Source organism: Schistocerca cancellata, chromosome 9, assembly GCF_023864275.1.
Source record: "Schistocerca cancellata isolate TAMUIC-IGC-003103 chromosome 9, iqSchCanc2.1, whole genome shotgun sequence".
NCBI lineage: Eukaryota > Metazoa > Arthropoda > Insecta > Orthoptera > Acrididae > Schistocerca > Schistocerca cancellata.
The window spans coordinates 428255554-428282070 of NC_064634.1; the positions used below are offsets into that span (position 1 = coordinate 428255554).

Sequence of the window (26517 nt, forward strand, 5' to 3'; positions counted from 1 at the left end):
TGTATCACATAATCATCATAAACAGGAGTACAATATATGACACACACTATTCATAAGAAGCATTGTATTTATTTCAAGAATTGGATGTTGGATTTGTACTCTTAACTTTCAGCAGTAATTGCAGGACTTTGAGAAAAAAAGTCTGATCAGATAATGTTGGCAAGTGTGCTGAAATAATAAGCTGAACAAGATAATATAACAGGAAGTCTCAGCTTTCCATCAGACTTTACTTCATTGCAGGATATCACAGTGAAAAAACAGTGGAAAATTGCATCCTACAGCACATGTGCACTGAAACAACAACTGTTTGCAAATTGTTGGTGAGAAAAATATGTGAAGTGAGGACTGATATGTCTCATTTACAAGTATATATACTTGATATTTAGCTGTATCCCCAAAGACTGTAAAGTCTTCTACATTATACCACAAGGATGCCGATTCTGCTTTCCTCATATGGACAGGAGCTCTGAAAGCTACACTGAAACTGCTCTGGGCTTCTCAGCTCTCTATAGGAGTATAACTTGATTTTTATGTCTGGTTAGGACTGTGTTTTTAAGAGCGATCAGATTGTATCATACATACAACCTTGAAGACACACATACAATTGCAAGAATTAGTGCTAGCACGACTCAGTTTATCAGTGATACAATGAATGGTGAGAGAGGTGCACTAACTTTCTGGTCATTCATTAATTCACAAAGTGGCTACAGCACAGTTACACAGCTTTAAAATAAACAGTCAAAGAAGGATAGCACCAAGGTGCGACATTTACCCATCTAATCCCTGTCCCACAATACATGGGTCACTGACATCACCACATTTACAAAAGGAACACTTCTCAGCCATTGTTTATAGAAGTATATTTTACACAAAAGCTCATGTAGCAACCTACTACTACACATTGGTAACAAAAATTCTTTTGTTTTAGTTATTATGTTTACTGTTTGAAAGTTGTTAATTCACGATAATGGCTAAATATACAGTATTATGAGCCACTAGCTGAATACTAATCGTTTTCAAGAGAGTTTTCTTTTTAACTTTTTTAATGAGCTAGTAGTTTTATTCATGTGACTGGCATAAAACAACTTATGTGTCTAGGTCTTATACTTGTCATGCACTGACCATTCATGACAACCAGAGCAATAACAAAAATTAAATTGATCTATTATAATTAGTTGTTTAGAGATACATGAATAAAATTCTGCAAATTCTTGGTGGAAATGGCATGATGCTGACCATCTTTTCTCAAGTAGTTCATTTATGAACAAACATTCATGACTGCAGCAAAAATGTGGCCTAACCTTAACCAGCAACAATGTTATACAGTCAATGCAGTGATAACTGTCTATAACAATGTAATGGTGGAGTGAGGACGTCCTTGTTGTAAATGTCTATAGATTAACTTGAATTTGTCACGTAGGTCACAGTTGTGTTCATTGCGGCATGATCTAGCATTTCTAAATGTTTGATGAAAACTTTGAAAGACCCTGATCATATACAGAACAGCAAGAATTTTACATTTATGCAAACTGTAAACATAACATAATAAAGTGGCAAATTCTGAATGAAATAAAAGAGACTTCAAATCTAAGTGGAAAACTTACCATGCATTGTTTAACACTTTTTCTTTTGGCCCAAGTGCCTGAAACATTAAATAATGCTATTTCACAAAAACATAATAATATTTAGTGTAGTATGATACAGAAGTTATAGCTTCTCCTTGTCTTTGTAAAAGTCTAATAAGAAACTTCACTAATCAAAAATACCACCAACTGAACTATTCCATTAGTGAGAAAAGTTATAAGTTATTACCTATTGGTGGACACAGGTGTTTAAGAGCTCATTTTCCAGTTCACCAGTTTTAAACTCTGGCCTGCATAACTTAAAGATGTAAACTATATCATAAATACACTTTACAGGAGTGATGCATCAATCTAATGAATAGCTGAATGATGTCATTCAAGTCATACGAGAAAATTATCAAAATGATATGTAGTCAATTATTAATTGTCACTATAGTCACCATCACAAGTTACAGAAGTGCCTTCTGCCATGACATACAACTACACCTTCACTGTAGGTAATTTATTGGAAATATAGCTTCAGCAGAGATACATCTGTGTGATTTCCATTTAAGAACTATATTTGCTTAATCCAAAATATTTGCCTCCTCAGTGAGGATGCTATTGAAAGCCTCTTAATGAATTTCCAAATATTTGTATTACTATATCAGATTATGAAGGGGAATGAACGGTTTCTTCTCACATCACCCCTAAGTACAGTGTATACCATAACATATGTATCCTTTTGTGCGTGTATGACACGAGGAGACCACTGCAATCCTGCTCATAATGTTACTGACAAGTTTCATGTGTATGAGACAAGATGTTAACCCCTTTCAGGTTCAGTAATGTTCCAAATAAAAATACTACATTTTCATCAGTAAACTACACCATCTACGTCTACATCTACATAATCTACATCTACATGCACAGTCTGCAAGCCACTGTATGGTATGTGGTGGAGGGTGCCTTGTACCACTACTAATCATTCCCTTCCCTGTTCCACTCACAAACAGCAAGGGAAAAGCAATTGTCTATATACCTCTGTATGAGCCATAAGTTCTCTCATCTTCTCTTCATGGTCCTTAATAAGAAATGTATGTTGGGAGCAGTAGAACTGTTCTGCAGCCACCTTCAAACACCAGTTCTCTAAATGTTCTCAATAGTGTTCCAAAAAAAGAAAGTCCCCTCCCCTTCACAGTTTGCCATTTGACTCCCAGAAGCACCTTTGTAAAACTTGCATGTCATTGGAACCTACTGGTAACAAATCTAGCAGCCCATCTCTGAATTGATTCAATGTTTTCCTTTGATCCGACCCGGTCAGCATCCCAAACACTTGGGTAGTGCTCAATAATGGGTTGCATTAGTGTTCTACACACTGTCTCTTTTACAGATGAACTGCACTTTCCTAAAATTCTCTCAAAAAACTAAAGTCGACCCTTTGCCTCCCTTACTGAAATTCTTACGTGTTTGTTCCATTTTATACTGCTCTGCAGTGTTACACCTTGATATTTGATTGATCCAACTGTGTGAAGTGCTACACTGTTAATGCTGTATTCGAACAATGAGGGATTGTTTCTCCTACTCATCTGTATTAAGTTACATTCTTCTACATTTAGAGTAAGATGCCGTTCATCACACCAACTAAACATTTTGTAATATGAAAGAGGTTTTACTAAAGCAAGCTTTCAGAGCCAGTGGCTCCTCTTTCCAGCAGAAGATCTGAAGGGGAAGAATGATGGTTGAAGGAAAAGGAACTGGACTGGTTTAAGAAAAGGGGTAGAGTTCAGGAAAGTCACCCAGAACCCTGGGTCAGGGGAAATGCACCAGACTGGACAAGAAGGAAAGGCTGATTGCAGCAAATTGCACCCCAGATGAAATTTGAAAACCTGAGAGCTTAAAGGTGAAAGACAGCAAAATATGGAAGACAGAGATTACTGCTAAAACATTGTGTGCAAGTTAATAAGAGTGAAAACCTAAGTGCATTTTATGTAACAGAAGTGGGAGGGAGACAGCAAAAAACCACAGTTCCAGTGCCTCTTTTCGTGCTGCCTTACACTAAAAACTAGATCCACTGTCAACATTCCTGATCTAAACCCATATTGTTCCCCTCTTAACCTTTCTTCTGTACTCTTTTTTTCCAGACTTTTCTCAAATATCTTGGCAGAATGACACAGCAAAACAACTCCCCTATAATTGTGACAGTTTCCTGCAGGCCTTCTTAAAAACTGGTGCTACAATTCCCTATTGCCAGTCTTCAGGTCTTCCTTCTTTCCATATTGTTCTCGTGGCCTGACAGAGCCATTGCAGCCCAACATTACCATCTCCACACTTACTGGTCCAGGTGCTTTTCCTGCTTTCATGATCTTTATCCCCTTTTCTATCTGGGTTATATCTATCTTGATATTCTGTACTTTCTCTGGCTCCTCACATTCCTCTTACTTATTACCATTCTTGAAAATATTCCTTCCACATCATCTTGATTTTCTGTACATTCTCAACTTCCTTTCCTCAGAGGCAATAGGAAACTACATAAACCATTTGTAGTGCTAGTCATGCCATCAAATACTCTAAGCTCAAATGGATTCTTAATTTCTTAATAATAGCATTAAAAAAAGCTGCTGGAATGCACTATTTTATAAGGGGCCCTAAGAATCAAATGGAGGAGAGCTCCCGTATCGCTTTAAAGATTCCAGGATGTGTTGTGAGCATAAGATCTCATCATGAAATTTACATACAGAACACTGGTTAATCTGATTACATCAATGAAAAGTTGAGTACCAAATTCTAGAGTGAAGCTGTGTCAATGAGCAGAAAGGTTTCCAACTGCAGTGGAAGATAATGTGAAACAATCAGTGTAGTTTTCCTTGTGATAACCACATAGCTTAAAGTCTCAATTTTAATTTACAATATCCATTCTGATATCAGGGAAAGGGGAAGGGGCAAGCTAGGTCTATATGACATGTAGGTAATTTTGTTAGTGAGACAAACTGGAAGGTTGTGCCCATCATGAGTATTTTTTTATTCCTGAAAGGAAAACAGCTTAATTCTTGGGAAGAATGAATATGACCATGATTACTGTCTCTATCACAGTATCTAAAAATGTGAGAAATGATACTGAGGTTGCAACAACAACGACTCTGTCCTATTGTACATACAATATTTTTTTCTTCTGATTTTTCGATAAACTTGTGTAATTAATGTTCTGCTTTCATTTATATCTTTTTGTCATTGTGTTAAGAAAACTGTAAACAAGTTTCAATGTGAATATTAATGTTTATGTCAAATGTCAAGCAGTATTGTAATAGAATTGAAATGTAACAAATGTTGAAACTGTTGTAAGATGCTTAAAATTGTAACTGTGCATCTGGTCCATACGTAGGCAATGTGTTAGTAGGATATGTAGAATGCAAAACCTCGGGTGAATACCCTGTCTGTAAGGGAGCGGTAAAAGGTGGATGGCAGGCGAGCACGGAAAAATGAGCATGGCACTGGATGGCACAACGGGCTCAGCAGTTGTAGATGGGAGTTTGGCACTGGTTTGAGCAACACCTTCTGGAACGAGGAGGCTCTCCTGGAGGATGTAGCTTCACTGAGCCTCGGGTATGCCGTTCCAATGCCCACACAGCATGGCAGAAGTCCATAGGCACTAAATGGAAAAGTACTGCGACGCTAAGAAGAATGAAAGTGCCGATACGTCAAGAGCCATAGCTGTGGTTGTATGTGTGCTCTGAGCCTTGCCATCTTGCCGCTTGCCAACCGCCGCATCGACACAAGCAGGTTGAAACTTTTAGTACTGTATTCGTATGGACCATAGAGTGAACTGTTCAATAATAACCTAAATTTTACCAGAACTTTCCCCTCACTTAATTATCCTCACAACTAACCTAGACATGGTCCTTTCCAAATGTTGTGCAATCCGAGTGTCCCGAAATGAAAAATTAAATTTTGTGTTAATAATAATTACTTGCAGACCTAACTATGTTAGAATGGTGTTTACAGAACTGTTCTGTTAATGAACCAGTAAGTGAATAACAAAGGTCTAATGAAGTTGAAAGATAACTTTAATATTGATATAGTAATGAAGTTTAATTATTTCGAGACAGATATAAAGGTATTTAAATGAGAAGTAAATAAGATAAAAAGAGTAGTAACTCATGTACTGGAAATCTTGAACGCATGATAATTTCAGTAATCAATTTTTTTAATATAGTGATCATAACAGTTTCAGGATCCCCCCCCCCCTTTATTCATTTGAATTCTGAAGTGTTCCACATTGGTTTGACCAGCAAAAGTTAAAGTCAATGGTCTGATTTGCCACCATTCAAGTACATGCGGTCGATATCGATATAAAAATCCTCTCTCATAAGGTGAACCCCGCTCACTTACCATAGTACAGGCTTTAATGAGTATTGTGTGCCCCATGTGCACGTTACAAGGTGTACGAATCTGCATGTCACATGGTTTTGTCTGTTAAGGAGAATGCTTTCCGCAAAATCTGCATCAGCTAAGTTGAAGCATAAACTGTCTCTGTGTGGTCCCACAAAAGTACTTAACTTTATGATAAGCTAAACAATGTTGTGCCAGAGATGCCAAACAATGAAAGGTTAATCAATCAGGATGACTTTAGTGAATATTAATAGAGACACAAATTCAGTGGTTGACTTCTACGATCATGAAGAGAAAAACAAACAGTGGGCATCTACTACAAATTTGTGTCAACAATGATACAATCATTTTCAAGAACCTTTCTCCGCATCATCAATGTTGTTACAGAGCATGGATTTCACATGACAGCAGGGTTGAAAATGAAACTGGCTTCTTTTTTGTAAAAAAAAGACACTTGCATACCTCCTCGTTCAGTCATAAGATCTAGGGCTGAATGGACTAATTAATATCATGCTTGCAGTCACTCAAAGATCTGGAGACAAAAGTAAGACCAAAATTTTGGGAATGTACGTAAATCAGAAGAAGTCAACCTTGCAAGCAAGTGGTAGGATAACAGAAATTTTTGGCTCATATCTCTCCAACACAACACACAGGCTATCACAAGCAAAGGAGTATTGGACTTCTGTAACACTAGAGCCACTTGAAAAGAGAGTCTGTTTAAAGGAACTTGGAAGACAAACAGTGTCAAATGAGGATAAGAAATGTTACATAATTGACAGCCATGAGGATTCAGTAAATAAATGAAGTACATGGAAAGAGAGACTAACACCTTTTCAAGATACTGTTCCTTCTAGATATAACTTCATATTTGGTGATAAAAAATGAAATGGTAAGCTTTATCTGTGATGGAATGAAACTTATGAGGTTTTGGAAAAAACAGTGAGACATTATATTTCAAAGATAATAACACTGAGGAACAAGAAACTTCTGTGTATTCTACAACATAAAGGGTCAACTACACTATACTCCAATTATGGTACATAATATTAAAATAACATGCAAACAAAATTCTGCTACACAACTTATAACATGATTGAAAACTTATCTACATGCTCAGATACTTCTGGATAAAGTAAGGATTGTTAAAAGTAGAGGAGCATAAGAGGAAGTCATGAGTATAAACAGAATGATCAAAGAGTGTCAAGAGATTTTTATTTCCTGTTTTACAAAGTTCCTTGATGTAGCGACACAAAGTTTTTCAATTATGTTACACGAAACAATCTATCAGGTATTATGTATTCACATTCATTAAAACAAGGGAAGGTTATGGTTTAATGTCCAGTCAATAATGATGTCATTATATACAAAGCACACTGTCTTGATGGGGAAGGAAACTGACTGTGTCCTTTCCAAAGGAACCTTCTCAACATTTTCCCTAAGCTCCTTAAGGAAACTGTACAAAACCTATATCCATATGGTTGGGTGGGGATTTGAATGGTCAACCACCAATTGTGAGTTCACAGTCTTACAACTGTGCCACCTCACTCAGATTCACATTTTTTGCTATTCTGAAAAGGTTCTCCACAAGAGTAAATTTTTCGCAGTAAATATGGATACATATTAGTTTGAAATTTTTAGTATGTTAAAAGGTGTCACTGGAGGTGGTTAATACTTTCATGTACTTCTTTCAACACTTAATAATATAGGCAACTACACTGATGGAAAAAAAAAGTCACAACACCACAAAATGATTAATGTAGAGTAATGAAATTTCAGGAATACACCTGTCTATGTTGATTAGTGTTGCACGATCACAGGTTAATGTACGCACGGGATAAGCCATCGCAAATGTGAAATACTGGTACATTAATAACCAACATAACTGCCAGAATGTTGAATGCAAGCATGCGATTGTGCATGCATTGTGTCGTTTAGATGCTGGGTGTCAATTTCTAGGCTCACGTTCCATGCCTGCTGCACTTTGTTGGTCAATACAGGGATGGTTAATGCTGTTTGTGGACGATGCTGGAGTTCTCGTAAGATGATGTCTTATAAATGCTTGATTGGAGACAGATCTGGTGATCAAGCAGACAAAGTCAACATTTTGACACTCTGCAGAGCATTTTGGGTTACAACAATAGTATGTGGGTGATGGGGTTATCCTATTGGAACACCCCCCCCCCCCCCCCCCTCCTCCCCGGAATGCTTTTTACGAATGGTAGCAAAACAAGTTGAATCACCAGACAACGTTTAAATTTGTAGTCAGGGTGCTTGGGATAACCATGGAAGTGGTGCTGCTATCATACATAACTTCATGTCAGATTTTAACTCCAAGTGCAGGCCCAGTGTGTCTAGCACACAAGACAGGTTGGTTACAGGCCCTCAATTGGCCTCCTCCTAAACAACACATGGTGATCACTGGCACTGAGGCAGAACCAGCTTTCTTCATAAAACACGACAGATCGTCTTGCTCGGATCCGTCCTTCAAGTCACCGATTTGCAACAGTTCGTTGTATCATTGTGGTGCCAAGTGCTGCTCAAATTGCGGCTGCAGATGCAGTATGATGCACCAGGACCATACACCAACCATGATGGTCTTCGCTCTTGATAATTTCACCATTGCCAGCTACATTCCTGCAAAGCCTTTCTGCAGTTTCACAGAAGGAACATACAGCTCCTCTTAACCCTCATTCAAACTCAGTGACATGTTGATAAAGGTGTCTTTATTGCATTAAAGACATTCTTGATTAACATCAACACACCATGTCTTATCTCAAAAGGCAACGAACACTCTTGAGTGTTACAGTGTGTACTTAAGCACACCTAGTATGTAGTCCGCCGCTCGTGGTCTCGCGGTAGCGTTCTCGCTTCCCGAGCACGGGGTCCCGGGTTCGATTCCCGGCGGGGTCAGGGATTTTCACCTGCCTCGAGATGACTGGGTGTTTGTGTTGTCCTCATCATTTCATCATCATCCAGGAAAGTGGCGAAATTGGACTGAGCAAAGGTTGGGAAATTGTACGGGCGCTGATAACCACGCAGTTGAGCGCCCCACAAACCAAACATCATCAACACCTAGTATGTATCATCATAGTGGCACTACCAGTGCCACTCTTATGCAACTTGAATGAAATTTTAATAGACATTGTCTTTCAGTTGTAGAAACACGACTACCAACTTTCGTTTATGTTGCACAATTCATCCTTGGTGTCGCCATTTTTTCCCTGTCAGTGTATAAAAAAGGGGTAATAAATTTATAGTGCACTGAAGAAGATTATCATAAAATAACTACCAAAGGCAACCAATGTTCTTCATTCTTTTTTGTAGCTCCAAGGCCTGGACAAACAAGACAAGTGATAAAATTTGCAATAATGGCTTTGTACTTTTGCGTTAATATAGGGTGTTAAACTTATTCTAAACTGAAAGAAGGACAAACACAATATTCTTCTTGGCTCTGCAGCTGGGTATGCAATCATTTGAACACAATATGTCGGTGATAGGGGTGGCTGCTATCTTCAGGTGAGAATGTTATATGCTAATCTTGCTGGAACTGATTGATACTGCCGAACAGCCATCCTTTTATATGCCACAGAATGCCAACAGTGCATGCACCAGAAATTGTCACTGCTGCCACCTACCACAAGTTGACAAACAGTACACAAGGGCCTCAGGAATGAGAGCTGACAGAAATGTATAAATCACTATCACATAATACTGTCGATGTATTTTGTCACAAAAGTCATTTACTGCTAGTTTTTTTAACATTGGATGAAACAGGTCTCCATATCTTGCTCGAATGGTATAACCTACATAGTGAACTTGATGCTAGGAGGTAGAAAATTAATATGATCCAGGAAATGGTTCAGGGCATTTTTTCTGTTTGGCCATACCATACTTGAACCATCCATGTACCTCCAAAAAAGGTAAGACAGACATTCATGGTTGTGGATTTGTTTCAGGTGAAGAGGTGCATGCCTGGATACAATTATTGTTCTGTGGACAACCAAAAACATTATTCCATGAAGACATTTTCCATGTAGTCTAATAATGGGATAAATTTATTAATAGTTATGCTGATTACTTTTGAAATAATATACAGTTCTGATTACTTTTGAAATAATGTGCAGTTCACTTTCTTCTTCTCCATCTGCCTCATTTTCATTTGATCACACCTTATATACCGTATTTACTCGAATCTAAGCCGCACTTTTTTTCTGGTTTTCGTAATCCAAAAAACCGCCTGCGGCTTAGAATCGAGTGCAAAGCAAGCAGAAGTTATGAAAAATGTCGGTACATGCCGCCACAACTAACTTCTGCCGCCGAATATATGTAGCGCTACGCAGGCATGTTTTGTAGGCACAAGGATAAATACTGGCGCCAAAATCTCAGCGTCAGTAAATAAATTTAAAAAAAAAGTGGAAGACGAGCTTTTTTTTCTCCGCCGCGAGTTTCGACCACTGCATTTTCATACATTATCCAACGAAGTAAATACAAATTCCGATTTGTTCATCTTCGAATGTAGCACAATTTCAGTGTACTACGAAAATCTGACTGGCAAGACTGTTTGGGATGTTTGTCAATATGGCCAACTCTATGTTCTGAATTTTTTCCTACCTGTGAGAAGAGATGGTTGCTAATAGGAACTTTCATGAATTGTGAACCACGTGCAGTATTCTCTTCACCATAAGAATAATACAAATATAAACATTTTGCCATGTATTCTTTCGTGTTTGCTGCTATCTCATTTAAATCCTGTCTGCCTAATAAACTACGAAACTGGAGTGAGACAACAGCAAATGCGGAAGAATATACGTATCGTGTCATGTTTATATTCGTATTATTCTTATGCCTAATAGTGATACAGTCAGAAATGAAGCACGGCAAGTGACTAGATTTTTAAATCTAAAATGACTAATTTCTGTGCAGAATTTGATGTAATAAAGAAGCGACCGCAAAGATTTTCAAACGGAGAAAAATTTTCGCCTAACTTTCGTTCAGAACATGTTCTATCATACGCAGTCTATTATTTGATTCTTGTTGATCATTATCAAAGAAAGCAGCAGTGTAAGTAACAACAAATTGCGATCTCTTGCCATTGTTTCCCTAATGAGACGATTCCTTTTTTTTTTTTTAATTGTACGCGGCGGTAGTGCGCACAAAAGCAAGCCGAGCCGTGAGCCGCGACAGGCCGTAAACACGCACTATCAGAATGCGACAAACAATGCATGACACAGTGCAGTAATGAATTTTCAGCTTAAGAGTGACGCAAACACCTATAACAAAGAAAACGGCAATTATCAGATCAAAGCAAAATAAGCAATCGATTCAAACTAGATGAAGCACGTGAAAAAGGAAGGGCACCCGTATAAATACGGACGGAGCGCCTGACGCATAGCAATGGCTACGTGGTAAAGCTTAACTGCTAAGCTTAGACTCGAACCAAACTACTGTAGCTGTATCGTCATTCATTCGACCTAAATTGTGTCTCATATTACAATGGACGAACTTTGTTTCGATTTGGAGGTGCGGCGTAAAACTTTTCTCTCCCCTTGAATTTCGAGTCTCAAATTTCAGGTGCGGCTTAGATTCGGGAAATTTTTTTTTCCTTTATTTCGAGTCTCATTTTTCAGGTGCGGCTTAGATTCGAGTGCGGCTTAGATTCGAGTAAATACGGTATGTTATAATGTAAGATGTGCTGTTGAGTCATTTTCAGAGATGTTGGCTACCTGTGATCTACATCTACATCTACATCTACATCTACATCCATACTCCGCAAGCCACCTAACGGTGTGTGGCGGAGGACACCTTGAGTACCTCTATCGGTTCTCCCTTCTATTCCAGTCTCGTATTGTTCGTGGAAAGAAGGATTGTCGGTATGCCTCTGTGTGGGCTCTAATCTCTCTGATTTTATCCTCATGGTCTCTTCGCGAGATATACGTAGGAGGGAGGAGGATCTGGGTGATTGGATCTTCCAAAGAGGGACGCATGTTGTACTAGAGCTTCATTACTTGGCATAGCTGAGATAGCAAAAAGATGTGAGCATGGACTGATGTAAGAACTATCAGGGAAGCAGGGCTGGAAAAGGCCAGCTAGATGTTCTAGCATAAGATGCTACATGAGGGGCAACAATGACACTGCAGGAATCCTCACCATGGTGTTGTGGTAAGTGAAGACGTCACACCTTCAAGCCCTGACAGCACAGCCAGGGCTGTAATACTGGCACAGCGAAAAAACAGAATCCACTTTAGCAATGGTGACCTGACTGCGACACACTCAGGCCACGTGCCCTGCATGGATCTGTGTGCCAGTGCCTGCCAGCACAGTTACCTTCCTCAAGAACTGGCACAGCTGCCTGCCATTCAGGCTGGAACTGACTCCACTGCTGGAACGCTCACGGCACGACACTGTCCCACAACGGCCTGTTATGCTGTGCCAATGAAGACAGTACACCGATTTCAACACCCTTAATACGCAAGCACCATGTTACGGGCTTTCAAATTAAACTAATTATGGTGTGATGGCCCTCAACTATGTACCCTCAGACACAGAGTTGAAATATTAAAAGTTTTGGCTAGTTTTGTTGTCCAGGGGCTGGGATACGTAGTTGCCGCATTACAAGCCAAATACTGCTGAGTCTATAGTATACAATATAAATATACAAATGAATTGAATGATCAAATATTCCTATCACTCGGCAGTTGCGGATTTTGGGCATAACATAGATATTTATAAATGAAAGGTTGCAATTAAATAAATTCTGCAGGTGCTATTTTAACAACTTTAAATGATGAGTACGATAGCAGAAGTACCCTTAAGAATGCCCTTTATTACTGTAAAACACTTATAGGTGTTGATGGTCCGGCAATTAAATAAAATATAAGTTGAATAACAGGGAAACAATAGATTCCTACTTCACATAATTAGTTATGAACAACAACATAGCTCATGAGATATTCACTTCTAAACACATACTAAGTCTTCACTGCAGAAGCCATGTAAATCTCACAAGTGCACAAGTCGGCACTACGAACTATTTCTATCTCTGTGCGCATGCACAAAACTCCACTCTTCAGCATAGTTCCTATGACCAGCTGTCACGTCTACCCATCCAGCACTTTCCCACGACCGTCTGTCCATTCCGCCATACTGTCCAGGACTCTCTCGTGTCCTCTCCTGTACTATCCAGAACTACCTTCTTCCATACAGTCTATCCACGTGTCCTTTTTTGGAACGATCGCTGTGACTGGCTAGAGCACTCCCAGCTTGTCTCCAAGCCAACGCACATTCACAAACATAATGAAACACATTCGAAATATCAGATTTACATTTAAATAACTTGAAATTCAATAAATATTCCTACAGCTGGACAATAAACACACTCTACCACACATTATTAAAGACATAAACAAACTAAATAAACTTATATCAAAGGAACAGAAGTAAGCCAGTAGCCTAATGTCTCTGTGCTCTCTAAAACACAGTAAATAACTGACCAATTTCTTCATGAATAGTATATATCAGATATAAACAAAGACATAGATGAATAAATATATTTATAAGCCTGCAGCTACCATTTTCTCGTGTAACTGTGGAGTACTTACAGCCTGACGCAATCGATAGTAATCGGCCACTTTGACCTCCAATAACTCATGTACTATTCAAGTTACATGCATCTAATTCATACCAATTTAGGTTTACAGTAATAGCTTTATAAAGACATGTCGATCGACAAAATCAGATGAACCGTTTAGATTTTGGAAATTCGTTGTTGGGTGTTACTTGTGTAATTTATCATCAGATACTAAACCTTAAACTAATAAAGATATTAAAAATCTGATTACACAGTCAGAATTGTCGTGCAAATAATGGTAATGTACATATTTCTTTTTGAGGCATCATGATTCCTCTGGCTATTATTAATTTCTATATGAACTGCGAAATGTCTGCTATTATGGCTTCACAAAGTCCACCATCTCCCGTACAGCAGGGATCACATGTTAGCAAAGATCACAGTAACGTGTGCCATTCACACTGCATGTCTTTGGTCTATGGGGTTCGAGTTCCTCAAGGAAAAATGGATCAATCATTAACTGTGCTATGAAGACACGTGACACAGTGACATGTTCACTATGCAAGGGAACTTCATGAATGTCTGTTGGCAATGATGATCCCCAAATCTGACCTTTATGAGAGTTTATGCCTCAATGAGGATAACATATTCTTCATTACTCCACAAAATGTGCCAAGGATACATGTCATAAATTTCAGTCCTTGCAAGAAACATAAGAGCAAAGTCTACTCAGATGTCTGCGTCATGTGGCACATGTTGGTGGGTATTTGAAGTTTGTACAGTTATCATTTCACAATTGTTCACAGCACTTTCTGAACAGTGAACCACAGACTGTTCAGTTGTCATGAGACAGCTTGAAGGCTGCACATTGCATCCAGTATTCTCAGCCATGGCAGCAATATCTTCTTCAACAATTTGTGGTGCAATTGACCGTTGGCCTCCCCCAGGAGCAAACCAAATCACTAGCCGATCATTCCAAACTGCGAAAACACCAAGATCAGCCGATCTGAACACACTCATGTGGAAATTAAAATGTGTTTCTTTTAATGGTTTATCTATTATTTCTCTTCTGCATGTCCTTACAAATGTTTCAACAAAGTTTCATTTTCTTATGATCACTTACTTTTCATGTAAGCTCTCTCAAGCAGCAAACATTTCATTACAACCATGCTATATAATAAATTGGTTGAGCAGAAACTTGTCTAATTAACACTGAAGTTATAGAAACCCCTACCCAACAATCTCTCACCCTCACCACCCCATCCACCATCTATACCCCCCATTACCCAACTTAACAAAGATTGCTACTCCTGTCAGACGCAATGGCAATTTTGACCCTGGAAATAGTGTGTGTGTGTGGGGGGGGGGGGGGGGGGGGGGCACACATGCATGCATGAGAGAGAGAGAGAGAGAGAGAGACTTTTTCTTTTGTCTGCATCTGATGAAGGACTAAATCTGATAGCCAGATAATAACTAGCAGTCTTCTTGAATGGGCCTGTCTGCCACTCCCTCTACATGGTAACATTCCATCCAGTTCCTTAGCATTACTTGTGAGTTTGGGACCCTTCCCTAGTAAAATTATAGAAGAATCAGAACAGATACTAAATACAACACTTTTCATCAAAGTTAACTTAGTAAGTGCAATAGTGTCTGAAATATGGTCATCAGACTACAGCAACAGATGTTATAAGACAGGTGTTATGAAACGTTAATTTTCATAACTGGATGTGTCACTTTTATTAAAATATTCTAAATTATTATGCTGTGGCCAGACAAATTTCTTATTGAAATCCAATGTTTTATTCACATCTGCAGATGACACTTTGACAGGGAGTTGTAGCTTTTGTGAATGTCTGATGTGCACCATGGCTTGCCACTGAATGAAGTAAAATTCTGATTCCAAATACTCTCACACAGAGGTATAACACCATATGTTTTGAAAACTCTAGCACAACTGGCAGTTGTTGGTACCTGTGATCTGTTATTATTATCACCACATGGTACACATTTTTGGTACTGAAATCCAGGTACCATTCAGTTTTACATCCTCCTCCTCCTCCTCCTCCTCCTCCTCCTCCTCCTCCTCCTGATATCTATGACCCCTCTAAAGATCATCTCATAAGTCTCCATCTTCTTCAGCACCAGAATCCAGATACTATTTAGTTTTCTATCCCCTTCCTTCCATTTAAAATTACTGAGATATTTAGTACCCTCTATGACTTCTCTGTACAGCCTCTCACAGTATCCACTTATAGCTACCAATAACTGAATATCACAGTAAGATTACAAGCTTATTAGATCTGCAAGTATACAGGAAGCTGAATTGGGACACAAATGGCAATGTTCTTAGAACTGTTACATGGATAATAAAAAAATCCACCTCAATTAGAGTGGGCAGCAAAGTCTGTTCAATTCAGTTGTGCAACCACCTAGGCTTTATAGGCTGCCAAAGATTCACAAGGAGGATGTCCCTCCAAGACATAAAGTACATGCCACTGATTCATCCAACTATTTTGGCTGCCAAGTTCTTGACAAAATTATTACAACCAATCATAGACCAATTGGATTCTTAGATCAAGAATTAAGTGCATTTTATTTGGCATAGTGGTCCAGGCAGAGGACATGTTAGTCAGTTTGATGGTGTATCATTGTTTACCATGGGTCCACTTCATGACATGTTGGAACAACTGAATCATGTTTTTTTGTGCAAATTTTGCAGAACTGTTTAAATATCATCTGATGACCACATATTTCAAATGGAAAAATGGTTTTTCCAGACAGACAGTTGGTGTGGCTATCAGGAGTACCTTAAGCCTGGTGATAGTAAATTTCTTCAAGGAAAAATCTGAACAACTGGTGTGACTAATTAGGAACTGCCAATGAAGTACCAAATAGATGGTTCCATTATGTGGACAACATGTTTTTGCAGTGGAGACATGTCAGAGAGGAACTATGTTGTTTTCTTGAACATCTTAATGAGATTATTCTGAAGATTCAGTTCACTATCAAGAAGTGGGTAGACAACAGATTGCATTTTCTTGATATAATAGTCTTCAAGACAGAAGATGGTAGTTTGGCCCATATTGTGTACTGAAAATTCATGCATATCCCACCAATCGCTGTCCAAAAATGGACAGTCATCCACTAAGATAAAATCAGCATTAAGACTGCCATGCAAATATCATATGGATGAACAGGTATCTGCAAAATCTAAGTTCTTCCTGTAGTTCATTAAAGACTTTTTTAAGTTATCAGTTTTCTGACTGGTGATGTGGCCCACTACTAGCTCCTTTCCTGTGCCAACCTCTTCATGTCAGAGTAGCACTTGCAACATACTTTCTCCATTATTTCTCATGTATATTTCAATCTCTGTTTTTACACTTTACAGCTCCGTCCAGGATCATGGAAGTTATTCCTCAACATCTTAACCCAACTCTTATCAATCATTGTTTCTTCTTACCAGTGTTTCCCACAAATTCCTTTCTTCACCAATTTTATGGAGAACCTTGTCATTTCTTACCATTCTATATCATTTTCAACATTCTTCTGGCCCAGCACATCTTAAATTATTCAATTCTCTTCTGTTATCATTTCCCCATAGTCCATGATTCACCACCACACAATGCTGTTCTCTAAACATACATTCTTGGAAATTTCTTGCTCAAATTGAGGACAATGTTTGATACTAGTAGACTTCTCTTAGCCATGAATGCCCCTTTTGTTGTACTAGTTTGTGTTTTATGTCCTCCTTGCTTCATCCGTCAAGGGTTATCTTGCTTACAGGGTAGCAGGATTCCTTAACTACCTCTATTTCATGATCACCTATTTTGATATTAAGTTTCTCATTACTCTCATTTCTGCTACTTCTCATTACTTTCATCATTATTCAGTTTATTCTGAATCCATATTCTGTATCCACACTGTTCATTCCATTCAACAGAACCTGTAATTTTTCTTCACCTTCACTGGGGATAACAATGTCATCAGCAAATCTTATCACTGATGTCCTTTCATCCTGAATTTTAATCTCACTCTTGAACCTTTCTTTTATTTTCATCACTGCTTCTTCAGTGTACAGATTGTACGGCAGGGGCAAAAGACCATTTCCTTGTCTTAAATCCTTTCTAATCTGAGCATTTTGTTCTTGGACTTCAGTTCTCATTTTGTATTCTTGGGTCTTGTACATAATGTAAAATACTCATCTTCACCTGTAGTTTACTCCTATTTTTCTCTGAATTTTGAACATCTTGCACAGTTTTACATAACCAAACATTTTTTCAAGGTCAGCAAATTCTATGAATGTGCTTCGATTTTACTTCAGGTTCACTTCCATTATCAAGCACAACATTAGGACTGCCTCTCTGGTACCTTAAACTTTCCTCACACCCCAGATCCTCAATTTTCTTTTCCATTATTCTGAATATTGTTCTTGTCAGCAACTTGGATGCATGAGATGTTGTGCTGATTGTGGGATAGTTCTGGCACGTACCTGCTTATTATCTCCAGAATTGTCTGGATGATATTTTTCCAGAAGTCTGATGGCTTGATGCCAGTCTCATAGATTCTGCATATCAACTTTAATTTAATATGGTCACCACTTCTCACAATGGTTTTAGACATCCCAATAGAATGTGATAGATTCCTCCTGCCTTCTTTGATCCCAAATCTTCCACAGCTCTTTTAAATTCTGACTGATGGGATGTCAAATCTCTTCTCTATGACTCCAGTTTCTTCCTGTCTCTCACCATCAAACAATTCCTCCCCCTCATAGATGCCTTCAATGTAGTCTTTTCCAGTTATCCAGTCTCTCCTCTGCACTTAAAAAGAGAACTCCCTTGCACTCTTAATGTTGTCTCCCTTGCTTTTAATTTCACCAAAGATTGTTTTGACTTTTCTAGTTGCTGAGCCATTCCTTCTGATCATCATTTTTCATTTTTCCTGCAGTCATTGTAGCTAGGCTTTACTGCACCAACTGTTTATTCCATTCCCAGGTGATTTATATTCCTGTATTCCTTCTTTCATTAACCAATTAAAGTATTTCTTTTGTTATTCAAGGTTTCTTTGGAGTTACCTACCTAGTACTTATGTGTCTTTCCTACATTTTTGAGTGCTCTACATAGAGATGTTCAGATGTTCACTGCTCCTCTACTGAAGTGCCAGCTATAGCAATTCTTATCACAGTATACACATCATTAGTGAATTTGAAATGTATCTCATCCTCCCTCAGCACTTCAGTATCCCACTTCTTTCCACATTGATGCTTCAGGATAATACTAAAATTCCAGTCCACACTTCATCATTACTAAATTGTGCCACGAGTTTATACCTGCCTTACATTCCAATATATGAGTTTGGAATCTCTGTCGGATCGTCATGTAACCAAGCTGAAATCTTCCCGTGTTGGGCCTTTTCCAAATACACCACCTCCTTTTTGAGGTTCTTAAATAGAGTATTGAATATTACCAGCTGAAATGTATTGCAGAACTTGATAAATCTTTTTCCTCTCTCATTCCAATTACCAAGTCCATATTATATTGCAACCAATTCTTTTACTCCTTCCTTGCTCCAAAACTGCATTCCAGTCCCCCATGATTATTTTACTTACATCTCCCTTTACCTACTGAATTACCCATTCAATAACCTCCTATACTTCCTTTCTTCCCTCTCTGCTGGTGACATTGGCATGTATACCTGAACTATTGGTGGAGGCACTGGTTTGTTGTCAATTCTGATGAGAACAACCCTGCCACTGAAGATTCACAGAGCACACACTCTGTCCTACCTTCCTATTCATAAAGAATTCTACTCCCATTATACCTTTTTCTGCTGCTGTTTATGCTACCCTATATTCACCTAAACAGAAACCTTCCTTCTTGTCATTCTTCTTCACTGGCCCCAGTATAGATTGAGCCTTATCATTCCAGTTCACATCCCAACTCACAGAATGTTTCCCGTCCATTGGTTATTCTGTCTTTTCCCCATTGTCACCTCCTCCTTGGCAATTTCCCCTTGGAGGACTAATCTGAAATCTTTTGCCAATGCAAACATTGTCACAACACTTTTTTTAAATTGCAGGCCCCATGTCCTGTGAGTTCCTATTGTGTGTCTTTAATGTAGTAATTTCCACTGCCTCCTACATCCTCAGTCATCTGTCACTACTGATTCATACGTCTTTTAGGAGCAGTTTCCTAACTTCTGTCAGCTCCTCCATCCTCTTTGACAAGTCTGTTCGCAGAACAAGAGTGACTGAGTGACTGCTTATACCAGAAGTTTTCAATAGCCATTGCTGCCAATTTTTTTCAAAGTTTAAAAAGTGGCTGGGTTTGGACTTGGGACCAAGGACATTTTTGTTATTAGTCAAAGATGCAATGCCAAAACACATGACTCCAGTCTACTACTGATTGCATACAAAAGATCTTGACAAAACAGAATATTACTGTAGTTTGCAAATTCTCCCAGAAGATAAAATAATTGGCCAAGGATGCTCTCAAACTGCCGCAAAAAGCTTGAATTTACAGGATGCTGTATAGTCGGGAGACATGTGCATGAGTACTACTAAAAGAAATGGATAAAAACAACCAGAATAAACAAAGGCAACCACAGAAAGGGAAAACAGACAGATAAGCTGTTGTGGAACATGGATACCATGAAATGCTACACAGAGAAGCCATGGAGATTAATAAACATCCCAATATTTTTAATCAGAAGGAGGAAGGTGTGAAACTCAATAATATCTGGATTATGGTGATGAAGTAATTGTGTAGTGGTCTCCCACCATGATCTTGTGTGATGTCACACAAGCCACGTGTACACTGCAAAAAAGCTAAAACTCCCCTCGACAGTGTCCTATGCTGATGGGGACAAAACATTGGGTATGAACAAGGAATTCATCCAACCATGGTGTAATGGTCTGGGATATTTTATTAAGTGTAAGACAAGTGTTGTCCATCACAGAGTGATTACCTGTCCAAATTTTTAATATGTATTGTGATGAGGGTACGATGGCTATAAATGAGAGAAATGTAAATACATACAGACGCTTACAAACAGCCATTCTTTCTACACACCATTCACAAATGAAACTGATACAATGAAACACGGTACTGGTACATGAAGTATCATTCACCACACATCAAAATGGTTTGTTGGCATGGACGTATGTGCATGTACCAGAATGACAAATACACCACAAAGGAATGTTTTGGAGGTCTCTATTTACAAATTTGCTTCTTGAAAGTCTTGAGTTACAAGATATACCACAATAAGGCAAGTTGTGTATCATAAAGATTTCTAAAATTCTGTCTCAGATAAAATCAGAATTACTTTAAAATATTTTGTAGTTCTGTTATTTATAACATATTATATATTCTAAAATGACCCTTACGAATAAACGTAGGGTGTTTCATATATAAAAATTTAATAATAAATTTCATATGTACTATCATCTATTACTGCCTCAATGTGAAGCTCCACATTACTTACTTCGTCCTCTTTGATTTCAATTTGGAGCATCTCCAACGGGTGGCCTGTTTCTGGTGACTGCAAGAGAAGCAATGCAAATGATAGTACCTGCACCATTTCGGCATGTAATGGCTATGATTAACTGAGTATCCTTGTGTCTACGTGATAAATTAACAATAAGAAACAATAAGAAAGCTCTCAATCACACAGATATGCAATAAACACACAAGTTATATCTAATGCTTAACTTCTATAGTATTGTGGGCATAAATAACAGACTGAGGCACAATTCAAAAGCATAGTATAATTTTCAATGAAGTGTAACACACTTTGCTTAGTACATATGCTCAACAGCTTCATGTGGTTGGTTAGCCTTATAATCTCATGTTGTTTGTTTTAACATTTTAATCCTGAAAGCACAATATTAGCAATTCTGCAGACAGCAAAGTTTGCTGCAGGAACAGAACTTGCAATGTTTGAGGACATAATGCTGCTGAAATTCACTGTCTGGTGTATGAAACATATAGACGTATCACTACGAAATTATATATATAGTAAGGGAAATTCATCTCATCATGCATAGAAGAAGGATGCACAGAGAGCTGTAACACATAACAGAAAATATCATCCACACTAGCTTTCCATCACTAGCTCTTTTTCTACCAATAGGACACACATTCAAACCCATAACTACACAGACACCCAAATGCACACTCCCTTTGCCATGGCAAGACTAATTATTGATCCTTAATTATTGAAAGCAGTTGCCTGACCTGATGGGGGTGTAAAGGGGTAGGGAAGGATGCAATGAGCGAGCAGCAGGAAAGATGCAGGTTTTTGGACAGATGACTTCATGGCCACACAACGAGATGAAAGAAGCACAGAGAGCATAACAAAAAGACATTCAGGAGCCCTTCTACCTTGTGCCCCCTCTCACTTTCTTCCTCTTCATCTTCCTCTTCCTCTCTCCATCCCCCCCCACCCCCTTTCGGTCCACCCTCTCTTCCTACATCTCTTTTTGTTGTGACCTCTGTGCTGTTTTTGTTATGTGCTACTGTGCTCCACTATCAACCTGCTGTAGGTGAGTGGTTGCCTTCTCTGTATTTTATGTAGTGCTCCATCTAGGAAATTCCATTAACGTCACACATTGCCAGTTCCTCTGTCTTCCTCCACATACCTTTTTACTTGTGACCTGTCTCACTTTATTTATGTACAACTCTTTGTCTATTCTTTATTCCTTAATTTTTTATACTTCCTTCTGCTCTACGTACCTGCCTTCAGTCCACATACCTGCCACCCTCTGTCGGGTGGTTTGAATGCCTGCTGTTGTAACGGCCCACCACACTACACAGTGCTGTGCTACAACTCCCTACTCTCACAGTGACATCCACATTTTGAAAATTTAATTCCAGTGCAGCTTTTAAGGTTATTTTCCTCCATCGCCTTGCACTACCTAACTTGACTGTCAGTAGTTTGCACTTGTTTGTTTATGATCTCCCTGTGAGAGTGTGTATATGTCTTTACAATCACATGTTTCTTCCTGTCACACATATCAGTTTCTGATTGATCTTATTTATTTATGAGAACATCCACTACTTCCTGCAACTTTCAAACATCATCTGATCTTCCTACAAAGCCCTCTATATACTGCCATCATTTATTTTTGTTATAATACTGCACACAGAAATTTTCATCATCTTATTTTTCACCTTTCTGAACAAATTTTCTGTTACTCCTTTTGTCCTCCAACCATCCACCATCCAACCATGAATCCCTGCTCACTCTACCTTCACCAATTCCAAAAACTCTCCTTTGCCCTTACAAAACTCAAATCACATACACACTTTCTAAAATCTTATCTGGGACATGGTATCCCACCTAATGAGCTTACCATTAAAATTGACACCTCAGGCTGTCACCCACCCTACAACAAGAACCTTCACCTTTTCCAATTCCATCAGACCCTCACCCTCACCAATTTGATGTTTCATAATCATATAACCCAAGCTCAAATCATACTTGAAAGCCTATACTCCTTTCACAAAATATTTTTACTCCGTGACACCAACTAACTGGCTGCTTATCACTGCAATAGAAACTCTTGCCCTCTTACAGTTGGAACAGCATTCACAGCACTGTCTGAGGAAGCTGTCCCAGTTACTCCCGGCTTATGCCCGCATGGGCTACTTATAGCCAAGAAAAAGCCTACCACTCTGACCAGAACCACATTAACCCTCTATAGCTCCCTGAGCTCCCAGACCATGCTTAAATTTTTTAAGGGCACAAAAACAACTAGGGTCATACACGCCAATTTCAAAACTGTGAAACATGAAGACAAAGAGAGCAGTTAAAAATGACTTCACGTCAATCCCAATTGATGGAAGAGAAGACAACTAAAAAAAGGGACACAGAGAGAGGTCTATAAAACATACCCATAGAGAAATGGAGGTCCAGAACTAAAAATTAAATGGCCTTCGTCGTATTGTTACAATGAATAAAAGGTAAAACATGGTCGACAGCCCATGAGTCATTTGCTAAAACAGTCAATAACTCAGACAGCAAACCCAAGCAGGAAAGTAAGCGGTTAAAAAATGGGCATTCCACCAGGAAATGGTGGACAGTCAAAAGTTGGGAGCAATGTGCACAAAGTGGTGTGGGAGTAAGACTTAACAAATGACAAAAGCTAAAAAGGCAGTGCCTAATATGCAACTTAGTCAAAATGACCTCCTTGCAGTGGGAGGGACGAGAGAAGGTCATCCAAGCCGCTGGTAGTGGCCTAATAATCTGGAGATTATTCCCATGAAGGGAGGACCAGCAGCGAGGCCAGAGTGCACCATCCCCTGACAAATGACAACACAGAGATCATTGTAGAGAATATAAGAACTAGTGGGCTGAGGTACGAGGACTGCAGCCTTGGCAGCAGTGTCAGCAGCCTCATTTTCCATCAAGAGTGAGAAGGTGACAGTTTTCCTGGACCTGTTGCACTGAGGGATGGGCAGTGTACAGTGCACATAGGCCTTGAAGGGCACTGAGAGATGATGATGATGATGATGATGTTTGGTTTGTGGGGCACTCAACTGCGCGGTTATCAGCGCCCGTACAAATTCCCAACCTTCGCTCAGTCCAAACTTGCTACTTTCAGGAATGATGATGAAATGATGAGGACAACACAAACACCCAGTCATCTTGAGCTGCTGAGAGAGTCTGACCAGATGATACAATTGAAAAGCCTGTGTTGCCAGATGTACTCTGTGGCCTGATACAGGGCGAAGAGCTCTGCTGTAAATACTGAACAATGTGCTGGAAGCCAATACTGAAAAAACATCGGCTCCAATGACGAAGGCACGCCCGACACCAAGATCAGTCTGAGACCCATCAATGTACACAAAGATACAGTCATGAAGTTCCATGCGAAGTTCGTGAAACTGAAGCTGAAATTGAGGCTGGAGTAGTGTCTTTAGGAAGCAAATAATGGCCAAGATGAACAAGGGCCACAGCACAAAGCCAAGGTGATGAGGAGTTCACACCCACTGGGAAAGTTGCAGGTGGCTTGAAGTTAAGCTGCCGGGGCAAGAGTCGAAAGGGAACTCCAAGGGGTAACAGAGAAGAGGGACATGCTCCATACTGGCGATCAAAGGTGTCATTGAAGAAGGAGGCATAGGACGGGTGTCCATGGATGCTAAACAAATAGCATGCATACATGCTAAGAAGAAAGTGACAATGGTAAGACAGCAGTAGTTCAGCAGCTTCTGCATACTGACTCTAAACCGGGCTAATGTAGAAGGCAGCAGTGGACAAATGCATGCCACGATGGTGGATAGTATTGAGATGGCATAAGAGGTATGGACTTGCAGATGCATAAACAAAGCACTCTTAGTCTAGTTTCGAATGGACAGGGGACTGGTACAAACAGAGGGTGGTTCAATCTGCACCCCAGGAAGTACCACTGAGGACATATAGGACACTGAGAGACTGCGTGCAGCGGACTGCCAGGTAAGACATGTGAGAGGACCAAGAGTGTTTCCTATCAAACATGAGCCCCAGGAACTTTGTAGTTCCGACTAATGGAAGAGAAAGAGGCCCAAGATGTAAAGATGGTGGAAGAAACCAATTGTGCCACCAGAAATTCATACAAATGGTTTTGCCAGTGGAAAAACGAAATCCATTGTCGATGCTCCGTGAATAAATATGATTGAGACATCACTGGAGACACCGCTCAATGAGACTGATCCATGGAGAATTGCAATAGATGGCAAAATCATCAACAAAACAGGAGCCGGAGATGCCTGGCAGAAGAGGAGCCATTATAGGGTTAATAGCGATAGCAAAGAGGACAACGCTCCGGAAGGAACCCTGAGGTACACCGTTTTCCTGGAGAAAGGTGTCCAACAAGGCAGAACCCACATGAACCTTGAAAACTCGGTCAACGACTCCTCAAGGAAACAGGGCAGGCGGCCACGGAAGCCCCACGTGTAGAGAGTACGGAGGACACCAGTCCTCCAGCAGGTGTTGTAGGATTTCTCCAAATTGCAAAACATGGCCACAATCTGGGATTTCCACAGAAAACCATTCATGACATGGATGGACAAAGTGATGAAATGGCCAATTACAGAACGGTGAACTCGAAATCCACACTGTGCAGTGTTTAGCAAATTGCGAGACGCGAGCCACCATACCAGCAGGGCATGAATCATACATTCCGTAACCTTGGAAACAGCTGGTGAGAGAGATGTGGCGGTAGCAAGAAGGGGGGTGTGTGTCCCTACTGGGCTTAGGTATAGGTATGACAGTGGCTTCACACCAGCATCTGGGAAACATGCCCTCTTCCCTGATGCTGTTGTATGTATTAAGTAGAAAGTGTTTGACCGCTAGAGAGAGGTGCTGCAACATCTGATTGTGAGCAGTGTCTGGCCCTGGGGCAGAGGATCGGGATGAAGTAAGAGCATGATCTTGCTCCCTCATAGTAAAGGCGGCATTGTAGCACTCACGATTCTGGGAAGAGAAGGGTATCGCCCGAGCCGCCTCCACTTACTTCTGATGGAGGAAGGCAGGGTCATAGTGGGAAGAACGGCCCAAGTTGTTGGAGATAGCAACAGGGTCCATGATGACATCATCTGCTACTGTCAGGCAGGAAATTGGGGAATTAATCTTGCTCCCAGAGAGCCATCAGAGGTTGGCCTACAAAACAGAGGAGGGAGTGGAACTGTTAAAAGAACTAGTGAATGATATCCAGCTAGCTTTTTTGCTATCCCGAAGAATGTGACTACACTGTGCTTTCATCTGTTTATAATGAATGCAGTTTGCCATCGCAGGATGACAGTTAAAAAACATGGAGAGCACGTCTCTACACATGAATTGCGTCGCAGCATGGCTCAGTCCAATAAGGGCCTGGGACACAGCATGGTAAAGAGGAAGTGCAAGGAATGGAACTTTCTGCAGCAGTAAGGATAACATTTGTAAGATAATCCATCTGGTCATCACAACTAGGGAAATCTTGTTTGTAGAAGGTCACCAGGGAGGAGTAAAGCCACCAGTCAG

General features: G+C 39.7%; 1 protein-coding gene across 3 annotated transcripts in view; it reads right to left on the minus strand.

Moving 5' to 3' along the window:
• The window catches only part of LOC126100929 (putative zinc finger protein 66), a 172561-nt gene that overhangs the window by 55182 nt on the left and 90862 nt on the right, over positions 1-26517 (minus strand). For all 3 annotated transcript variants that reach the window (XM_049911594.1, XM_049911596.1, XM_049911595.1), the window contains 2 exons: positions 21001-21057; positions 1605-1642 (listed from right to left, as the gene is read on the minus strand). In XM_049911594.1, coding sequence (XP_049767551.1) covers positions 1605-1642; positions 21001-21057 — 95 coding nt within the window. The remainder of the gene's footprint in view (positions 1-1604; positions 1643-21000; positions 21058-26517) is intronic.